This window comes from Medicago sativa, chromosome 6 (assembly GCF_051527215.1).
Source record: "Medicago sativa cultivar Bolivia chromosome 6, Bolivia_mono, whole genome shotgun sequence".
In the NCBI taxonomy this organism is placed as follows: Eukaryota; Viridiplantae; Streptophyta; class Magnoliopsida; order Fabales; family Fabaceae; genus Medicago; species Medicago sativa.
In genome coordinates, this window is record NC_140754.1 from 14,117,110 (window position 1) to 14,127,742 (window position 10,633).

The 10,633-nt window shown below is 39.2% G+C and overlaps 2 protein-coding genes across 2 annotated transcripts; both read left to right on the forward strand.

Annotated features, from left to right (window-relative positions):
- Positions 1–3,249: 3,249 nt before the first annotated feature.
- On the forward strand, positions 3,250–4,227 carry LOC146913054 (uncharacterized). The gene has a single exon (XM_085720860.1). The coding sequence runs from the start codon at positions 3,250–3,252 to the stop codon at positions 4,225–4,227; it is 978 nt and encodes a 325-aa protein (XP_085576986.1).
- Positions 4,228–5,134, forward strand: LOC146913055 (uncharacterized). Its single transcript, XM_085720861.1, has 4 exons — positions 4,228–4,543; positions 4,685–4,746; positions 4,864–5,009; positions 5,122–5,134. Exons 1-4 carry the CDS (start codon positions 4,228–4,230, stop codon positions 5,132–5,134), a joined length of 537 nt encoding a protein of 178 aa, XP_085576987.1.
- Positions 5,135–10,633: the final 5,499 nt, after the last annotated feature.

Here is a 10,633-nt window from a genome sequence, read left to right on the forward strand (position 1 = left end):
AGATAGCGCTTTTCGCAAACGCTATCTTTGGGCTTTATGAAAATTAAAAAACAGGGGGTATGATTTTTTTCATTTTCGCGCACAAAACCAAAAAGCATTGGTGTATTACACTCTCCTGAACTATTACACTCTCTCTCCTTAATCCAACTGAAAATTAAGCTTCCACCGTCCCAAACTCTCTCTCTCTCTCTCTCTCTCTCTCTCTCTCTCTCTCTCTCTCTCTCTCTCTCTCTCTCTCTCTCTCTCTCTCTCTCTCTCTCTCTCTCTCTCTCTCTCTCTCTCGAAACCACCGTCCTTCAATCCACCGTCATTCCACTCTCTTTCTCTCGAAACCACCGTCCTTCCACTCTACTAAATTATATTCATTCATTCAAATTGATACAACACATCGATACAATGCAAATTAGCTAAAAATAAAAAGGATGAGTCTGCGAACAAACTCACAACATCCAAAAAAGACAAATTACAAAAGCCTACACATATGATTATATTCAAGTCTCTGGAATACCCAGGTCTCCGGGTCTGCAACGTAGACGATGCCAAAGTCATTGTTTGGATGTCTGCCTTAGATTGAAGTTGAATTGACAGTCTGAACCGAACAAATAGTACCTAAACTAAACAAGAAAGACAAACAACGTCGTACAAAGAAGACGAACAAACCAACATCGTCTTTATTTAAATAGATGTGAAAATCACTTATTGAAATAAAAGGGAAAGAGAAAAACGAGTTAGAGGGGTGATTTTAGGTCAAAAGTTATCTGTGTGAACTTGAAATACTTACATTGTGCACAGAGCTTCATCACATATAAAATTGAGAAGGAATAGTTTTTTTAGATAAATTCATATCATAATATCCACTACTGCCTTCATTAAGCCAATCTATGGGGAATTCTTTTAGAACTTTCAACCATGAATTGTTTCCATTGCTACCAATTAATTAACGATGGAGGCCTACAACAAAGTGATCGAAAATAAATCCATCTCTCCCGAATCAGATATTATCAGAGTTGGAATTCAACAACTAATATGTTTTCTTCACGGCACAAATTCTGTTTATGTACAATGATCATAAAATTGCTTCAGATTCTCCGTTCTGGATAGGAACAAATGTGAGAAAACTTGATAAAACAATTATGAATGGTTTTAACTCCATTAAGTGTAAACAAATTTATTTTGGCTGTAATAACAACATTATGTATGAAGAACTTAATTCAATTTAATTTAATGCTATTAAAGAATATACAATTACCAATTAATCATAATTTTAAAATGGTCAATTACATAGTAAATCTAAGGATTGGTCAATCAACATCAGAACAACAACAACTATAATATTAATTTTTCGCATGTTAATTTTCATAATATTAATTTTTCGCATGTTCGAAGAGAAGCTAATCAAGCTGCTCACTATTTAGCAAAATATGCACTTTCTATTTCTTCTGATGATGTTTGGATTGAAGAAACACCTTCTTGTATTGATGTAGTTGTGGCCTTCGATTTGATGCCACACTCTAATGAATGAATATATGTTTCTTGTCAAAAAAAAAAAACAACAACCATATGCCCAACAGGTATTAAAGATGTCATAATAAACACATATGTTTTTGGCCGAAGATTAAGAAACGTGCCTTCAAGATTGAGGTTCTAAATGCATCTCCAAGTGACCGATAAGAAAGATATGTTTTTGGCTAAAGATTAAGAAACATGCCTTCAAGGTTGAGCTGCCGTCGCACCTTGGGCCGGATTCATCTTGTGAGAAGTTGATCTGCATCTGATCCAGGATCTAGATGCTTCCATCCAGGCATTTTTATACCGTCAAATTGTAGTAGTCTTTCACGCTTCAAACCCTAGCCTTGTGTTTTCTTTCCTCACTGTTTTCTGAGTTGCTATTCTCGGTTCTAGTCTGTACGTTTTGTCTGTTTCATCCCGTTTTCCTGTGTGTCAGTCGTATCCATGGATCCTAATACTCTCAACCTTGATGGCTTGACCTTGTACGAGGAGGGTTTAACCCTAAACCTAGAGTCTGAACCCGAAACCGCTGCTGTCCTCGAACACTGTTTGATCGGTCGTGTCCTTGCTGATCGTGAGATTCAATTTGCCTATTTCAGCGAGCGCATGTCTCGTGCTTGGAAGCCAGGCAAACGAGTCACAATCACTAAGTCTGTGTCTGACGTTACTTGTTTCAGTTTCACCACAGAGTCGACGCTGCTCGTGTTCTTGAGGAAAGTCCGTGGCTTTATGACAATTTTCATATTGTCATGGATCGCATCTCACCTGGTGTCGTACCCACCTTTGTTCCATTGAACCATATCGATTTTTGGGTTCAAATTCATGGCCTGCCCTTCGGCTTCATCCAACCGAAAGTAGGTCAGGGAATAGGAAGCTTCTTAGGTACCCTCAAAGCCTATGATGAGCGAAACACAATTCATAGTTCATATAGCGCATCAAAGTTGCCGTCGATGTCACCGTACCACTGAAAAAAGAATGGCGTGTCCGTGCTAGTAATGGCTCTTTTGTTACTATTAATTTTAATTATGAGAAATTGGGTGTTTTCTGTTACAGGTGTGGATTGATAGGACATACCGACAAGGTGTGTCCGAAGCTGTTCGAATTAGAAGCTAATGATGGTGTCCGTAATTGGGGAGTTGACTTGAAACCTGTAACACAACGAATTGGAACTGCTGCTACAAACCGTTGGTTACAGGATCCTATTCCTGCCTTTATACCGCATCAAAATCATTCGCAAGGTGCTGCACCTGCTGGCCGTGACAAAGTCTCTGAAGGCGTGGGAAATTATACAAATTTCAATGACCGTATGCTTGCTTTCCAGTCCCAACTCACAGCTATGAAACATGACGTGCTTGCTGCCCAAAACTCAATGCTAGCTAAGAAAGGTAATGGTGCAATTTCTGCTTGCAAAATGCAGCTGCTGCCTTCTTCTTCTACAGGTGCTTCGGCTTCTGGCTTGCTGCCTGATCGCACAATGGTACTCGGTTTACCTGCTGTCCCATTCTCCAGCGATTCAAGTGATGAGATACAGGAGGAAATTGGCTCGAATTTGAAGAAAAGGAAACGCATGCTGACCCTTCAGAATGGAGAGACATTTGCTGCTGAAGGGGATGTGGGAAACTTTGTAATAGGTTCAAATGTTAGTCATGGGGGGGATATTACTATGAATGTAATTGCTGATCCTTTAGGTGATGAACAAAATGTAATGGCAGGCCCTGATGTTCAGGCCTGCCTAGATAAATGAGCCTAGTGGCGTGGAATTGTCGGGGTGTAGGTAGCCCGAGTACAATTCCCGACCTTAAGTACCTAGTCTGGCACTTCAATCCGGATCTTTTATTCCTAAGTGAGACTCTAGCTCACCGAAATAAAATTGAAGAACTTCGTTTTTTGCTTGGTTACGATGCTTGTTTTCATGTGGATCGCACCGGGAGAGCCGGGGGTCTAGCTTTGTTTTGGAAGAATTCTTTGCATTGTCAACTTGTTAACTTTTCTAATAATCATATCACTGTTGAAATTGTAAATACTACTCTTGGTACTTGGAGACTTACCAGCTACTATGGTTATCCTAGCGGAGGTCGTAGAACAACCGCTTGGAATTTTCTCCGACAACTTGCAATGGAATTTTCTGGCCCTTGGTGTATTTTCGGTGACTTTAACGATATTTTGGATGCAGGTGAGAAAAGAGGGCGCACTATGAGGCCTCCTTGGCTTATCAATGGTTTTCGTCGCGCTGTTATTGATTCAGGTTTATCCGACGTCCCGGTTGAAGGGTATCCGTACACTTGGTTTAAAAGTCTTGGCACCCCGCGTGCGGTGGAAGAAAGGTTAGATCGTGCACTTGCTAATAATTTATGGTTTAACATGTTTCCGAATGCTATTGTTGAGACTCTTGTGGCACCTGTTTCCGATCATTATCCAATACTTGTAAATGTTGCACCTATAACTCGGTCCTATGTTCACAAACGCCATTTTCGCTATGAAAATGCGTGGCAGCTTGAACCGGGTTTTAAGGAGCTAGTTACTAACTCTTGGCAGGAACATTCGACAAGCACACTCATGCCTAAATTGTCTTTATGTGCGGAAGATATTTCGACATGGAAAAAGAATCATTGTCACAAATTGAGAACAAACATCGAGGATTGCCGCAAACAAATGCAAGACACACGGTTGCAAGCTTCGGTTGAGAACCAGACTCGCATGTTTGAACTTAGGAAATGAATGCAACGCTTGCTGTCCCAAGATGATGCCTATTGGCGTCAACGAGCTAAATCTTTCTGGTATAAGGATGGCGACAGAAATACCAAGTTCTTTCATGCCTCGGCAACAGCTCGAAAGAAGGTAAACCGTATACTTTCCCTTGATGATGATGTAGGTAATAAGGTCACTAGTGATTACGGTTTGCAGGAAATAGCGCGAAACTATTTTGTGAATATTTTCCAACAAAAGGATAGCGAATTTTCTCCTGTTATAAACGTTATTAATCAATCCATCTCTGTTCATGATAATGATAGTCTCACGGCACCTTTCACTAAGGGTGAGTTTCGAGAAGCTATTTTTTCTATGCATCCGGACAAGTGCTCCTGACCTGATGGTTATAGTCCGGGGTTTTACCAACATTTTTGGAATTTATGCAGTGATGACATCTTCAAAGAATGTTGTGGTTGGCTGGACACAGGACAGTTTCCACCGAATTTAAATATTACTAACATTGCTCTCATTCCAAAAGGTTCTGTGCAGGTTAGCATGAAAGATTGGCGGCCAATTGCACTATGTAATGTGCTTTATAAAATTATATCTAAAGTGCTAGCGAATAGGTTGAAGACAGTGCTGCCCCAATGTATCTCTGACAATCAGTCCGCGTTTGTTCCCGGCCGTTCCATCCTAGATAATGCTATGGTAGCAATTGAGGTACTTCAATTTATGAAGTCGAAGACACGTGGGGCAAATAGGTATGTTGCTCTCAAGCTTGACATTAGCAAAGCCTATGATCGTATGGACTGGTCTTATTTAATGGCAGTTTTAAATAAAATGGGTTTCCATCAACGTTGGATTCGGTGGATGCGTATGTGTGTAGAGACAGTTGATTATTCTGTGCTTGTTAATGGTGAGCAGGTGGGCCCTATAATTCTAGGGCGTGGTCTCCGACAAGGGGAACCCCTTTCCCCCTATCTTTTTATTATTTGTGGAGAAGGTTTATCGTCACTTATCAGAGATGCCGAGAACCGAGGTGTTCATACGGGAACAAAGGTTTGTCGCCAAGCACCTTCTGTTTCCCATCTTTTTTTTGCTGATGACTGCTTTTTATTCTTTAAAGCCACGGAGGAACACGCACATGTTATGAAAAATATTTTATCCACTTATGAGTTAGCTTCGGGTCAAGCGATCAGTTTGCCAAAATCAGAGATCTATTGTAGTCGCAATGTCCCTGACGACCTTAAAACCACTATTACTAATATTCTTGGTGTTTGTTATACCCTAATTTTGGACCTAAAAATACCAACTCAATTCTTCTTTTGTATTTCAAGTCATTTGATATGTCTCTGATCAATTGCATCTTTCTCTGCATTTGATTTCAATTTTATTTGTAAAAATTCACATAGAAGGGCATTTTAGTCATTTCCTAGGTCAAAATTTCTCTTTCAATATTTAAAATTTTGTTTGAGCCCTTTCAAAGAGTTTGAATAAGTCCTTGCTTCAATTCTATGTCAAAATCCATTTTAAAAATTGCATTTGAAGTCATTTTGAGTCAGTTTTGCCCCTAGGGGCATTTTAGTCTTTTCAGGTGTTAAAACACTGTTTAAATCCTAAAAATTGTCTCTGAGTCTTTTAATTTTGCTTGTATGAGTCTTTGCTTCAATTTCTTATAAAAAAATCCATTTTAAAAATTTGTATCTGAGTCATTTTCAGTCATTTTAGCCCCAGGGGCATTTTGGTCATTTCACACGAAATTTCGGCAGAGAGAGGTTACTTTAAAGTACCTCATTTAGGCCATTGGTTCGTTTTAGTCCGTTTTGTCAATTTTAATCGTTTCACTTTACGTTATTTTCCAATTACCAATTTTAATTCATTTTATTTTACTTTTAAGTCCTAAATTTCTAAAATTTGCATTTTAGTCCATTTTTGTCCAAGTCATAGTCCAGTGCCACATGTCAGTCTTTTATTTGTCCAAGAGTTAGTTACGCCACATGGCAGTTTGTCATTGGTCCAGGCATTACAGTCATCAGCTATAAAAGCCACATCACAGTTAGTGGTCAAGGGGACCAATCACTTTCTGCACAGTCATCACAAACAGATTCATTTCTCTCTCTCTCTCCACATTTTCAGATCAAAGCACCAAATTCTTGATGAACTTGATGAATGTTCATCAAGAACACCAAGAACAAACCCTAACAAACTTTTCCAGAAATCAATCCTGCATCAACACATAATCATCAACGCAGAATCAACAACACAGAATCATCAATCACGCAAAATTCGATCCAAAAATCATCACAACACTATCAAATCCAAAACCGAAAATCATCAAAACAAACTCAAATTCAGCACTGTTCGTCATCAACAACGACGAATCCAAGTCTCAATTGCAAATCTGTAACGATCATCATCAACAGATCAAAAATGAAACAAAAGAAGGCCAACGGTTCGTGAGTCAAGCAACAACAATAACCGAAGTCAGATCGAGCAAAGAAGAAGCAAGAAGAAGTGGTACGAATCGAAGCTGAACGGAGAAGATAGGAACGGAAACGTGAACGAGTTCATCGCTGCAAGCTTCGGCAGATTCGAATCAAGATAAGGTAGAAACTCTCTCTTGAACTTTCGTTTCTTGCCGTGTTTGATCGTAGATCTAGAACGTTTGTGAACTGTTTTGGAAATTCTAAGACCGGATTTGAGTAGAGGAGGAGAATACGAGCAAAATGATATAAAAATTTCAAAAAAAAAAAGGAAAAATAACTCCGGTGCGGCGGCGCTCCGGCCAACCACCGCACCGGAGTAGCTCCGGTCATCTTCCTCAGCTCATCGCCGGCGAGCTGGTTCTAGAGAGAAGTCAGACTCTCTCTCTCTAGAACTTAGTAATGTGTTGTTTTTTTTGTCAAGTGTGAGGTTTTTTTTGTACAAAGCTTTTTATACTCCCTCTCTAAACCGATCCAGTTAGCCAACCCATGGATCTACCCGATCCAGCTTTCTTTGGGCCCATAACTGGCTTTTTTTGTTGTTGCTGCGTGTTATTGCTGTTTACACCCTCCTTTTCTGTGCGTTCTAGTTAATTTCTTGCTATCTGCACCCCTGTCTGCCCAAATTTGTTTATAAAAAATCCTAAAATTTTTCTAATGTGTTCTTAATATTTTTCTTGACATTTTGGTGACATTTTTTTGTGCTAAAACTTGAGAAAAGCACTTGAAGCATTTTTTTCCTTATTTTTGTTAGAATTAGTAATTTTCTTGCACTTTTTTAGTCCAAAAAACCTTTAAAAAATTCCTAAAAATTTCATGAGTGTTTCTTGATAATTTTGTGACCTTTTAGTGTTAATTTTACATAATGAAAATTGGTAAAAATAATGTGGTGGTTTTCTTGCTATTTTGTGATATTTTATGCTAAAATTGATGGAAATTTGCTTGATTCCAATCCCACTGTATTGATGAACACTTGTGACCTATGCCATTTGATTCTATGGGGTTTTAACCACTGTTTGTGTTTAATATTGCTGCATGATTGTGAATTTTGGTAGGTTACTTAGTTTACAAGTTACTTGTGTAAATAAATAATGTAAATGTGCCTAATTTTGCTTCTAAAGTGTCAAGTTAGTCATGTTGCCTTAATTCCCATTCCAAAATCTGATTCTAAACCTTTAAAAATGTGTTGGAATGTGAGGATTATAAGTCACATGAGTCTTGCACTTTATGAGCAAATTTTAGCCATATTTGCACTCATTCTTGCCTTTATTTTGGGTTATTTTCTATGCTTTATGCTATAGTATTTCTCTTGCTTCATTTCTTTTGATATTATCATGTGTTACTAACCATTTCATCTCATGTCTCATATTCTTCATAAGCATTCCCATTTCATTCCACATCCCATCTCTTTCTCCACTTTAATTTCTTGCACTTTAAGTTTCAATTTCATGCAAAAATTAGAATGTAAAGATTTAGGAATTCTTGTAATATTTTACTTTCATGCTTTTAATTTCTTGGCAAAGAGGCCATAGAATGTATCTAGGGTATGATGTAAAGGACAATGGACTCTAATAATGTACACCGATACAAGCACCGACACATGCACACACTTCACTTTAGGTATTTAGCTAGAATATGCATGTTTAGATGTATGTTTAGGATTGTATGTTTAGATGAATGTTTAGGCTTTATACTTAGAGAAAAAATCAACTTTCCAAAAAAATATGAACAAACTTCACTCAAATGGCTTTCTTAATAAACCTTGGGATTAAAATCCCATTGTAATTTTTCCTTTTATTTTCTTAATCAAATCTCAATGAACTCTAATCATGTTTAGACCACATTTTGCAAATGACTAATTCAACCCCCCACTTTTTACAATCTCATGCCCTTGAGGCCTCTTTCTATTCTTCAAACTCCAATTTTCAAACTTAAAATCAACCAACAAAAACAAAAACATTTTTGGAAGAGAACTACGGTGGATTTGATCCCTTAAACGGGTACGTAGGCAAGGAACAAAATTCCTTCAATTCAACTAAAATAAAAATCCAAAAACATCCTTCTCCCTCCAATTCTTCACTTAGAAATTTTTAGGTTTAAACAAACATTTTCAAATAGCATTTAAAAATAAAGCGCGCGCGTAGAAAGTAAAGACGGTTCCTATAGGATACTATAGTCGTTACGGGTGCCTAACACCTTCCCAGAGCGAAAACAACTCCCGGACCTCGATTCTCAAGGGTTTTGCTTACTTTTTCCCTTCCCAAGAAAAAATAAGATATCACCGGTTTAAAAGGTTCAAACGTAATCAATGTTTGACACCCGAAAACCAAGATAAAACAGCTGGCGACTTCACTGGGGAGATTCGAGAGTTACGCCTAGTCTTTATTTCCACGCTTGCGCTCTTTTTACTTGTTTCCTTTACTTGCTTTCTTGTGTGAATAAATGTTTAATTTCTTGCAAACGTGTGGGGTGAGAATATCAAAAGTCCTGCACCCGGGCTGAGTGAACTTAGGATTTAGGAGGGATATAATCGACAATTCATTCCGGGGGTTGCCTCGTGTTTTGGATTATGCGATCAATCCCACATAGCTGAGGCATTTTGGGGGTGATGTTGTCGGCGCGTGTTGTCGCGTTTAGGCACTTTACTTCTAATTGTTCTATGACGCTATGAACCATAGATAACCAAACCCATCCATGGCCATTTTCTAGGATGTAGTGCGGAGGCTAAACCGAGTGTTGTCTCGAGTTTTAGTCGTCACGCGATACTACACTCAAGTTAGACCTTCCACGGATAATCATGGAGCGAGTATTGTCTCGTGACACCATGATATACGTCGGAGAGGTTGCAACTTGGGAACCTTTTTAGAACCCGGTTACTATATCCCAAAGCCCTAGATTCACCGGACGCCGTGTCCACCCATGACTCCTCGACTTTGAACTTCAACCCACCATGTTTTCTCCGAACTTGAACATAATCATGCATTCATGCATACATGCATACATGCATAAACTTTTGTCATGCATTGTTATCGAAGGGCTTAGATAAGTTGAATTTGTAAACATCGTAGGAATGAAGAGGACTAACTCCTACAAGTTCAAGGAAGTGGATTTGGCTAGTTTGAGAGATTTGGCACTCAAGATTGAGGATCCGACTGGTTTCCGACGTCGCTACGGGGCTTTACTTACTATTCTCCAGACTAATGTAGATGAGAAGCTTGTGCACACTCTAGTGCAATTCTATGATCCGGAGTGTCGGTGCTTTACTTTCCCCGACTTTCAGTTGGTGCCTACTCTAGAGGCTTATTCTTCATTGATGGATCTATCTATTGCTAAGGGGATACCTTTCTCAGGACCTGAAAATCCTCCTACTCCATTGGTTATTGCTAAAGATCTCTATCTCAAGACCACCGATGTCTCCAAGAATCTTGTCACTAAGGCACGCATCCGAGGGTTCACTTCAGAGTATCTTCTTGGGAAATCCAACCTCAATACCACTTGTCAGGACACTCTCAAGGCTATTCTTGCACTTCTCATCTATGGGCTTATTCTCTTTCCGAATCTTGATGGCTTCGTGGACATGAATGCTATTATGATCTTCCACTCCAAGAATCTGGTCCCTACTTTGCTAGCTGACACATACCATGCTATTCATGATCGTTTCGGCAAGGGTCGTGGTTATATTCTTTGTTGTGTGCCTCTCCTCTATAGGTGGTTTATTTCGCACCTTCCGGAGTCTTTCCACGCCAATCCGGAGAATTGGTCTATTTCACAGAGGATTATGGCTCTCACTCCTAATGAAGTGGTTTGGCTCACTCCCGCTTCTAGGGTTAAGGAAATTATCTTTGGTGGTGGTAAGTTTCTTAATGTACCTCTTCTTGGTACCCGGGGTGGAATCAACTATAACCCGGAGCTCGCCTTGCGACAATTTGGTTTCCCGATGAAAGGAAAGCCCA

Bases quoted from the DNA above. Each gene is read 5' to 3' on its own strand.
- LOC146913054 (XM_085720860.1), top strand. From the start codon at position 3,250: ATGAGCCTAGTGGCGTGGAATTGTCGGGGTGTAGGTAGCCCGAGTACA.
- LOC146913055 (XM_085720861.1), top strand. From the start codon at position 4,228: ATGCAACGCTTGCTGTCCCAAGATGATGCCTATTGGCGTCAACGAGCT. The intron at 4,544-4,684 runs GTGAGTTTCGAG...GGCTGGACACAG, and splicing joins CACGGCACCTTTCACTAAGG to GACAGTTTCCACCGAATTTA. The intron at 4,747-4,863 runs GTTAGCATGAAA...TCTGACAATCAG, and splicing joins TTCCAAAAGGTTCTGTGCAG to TCCGCGTTTGTTCCCGGCCG.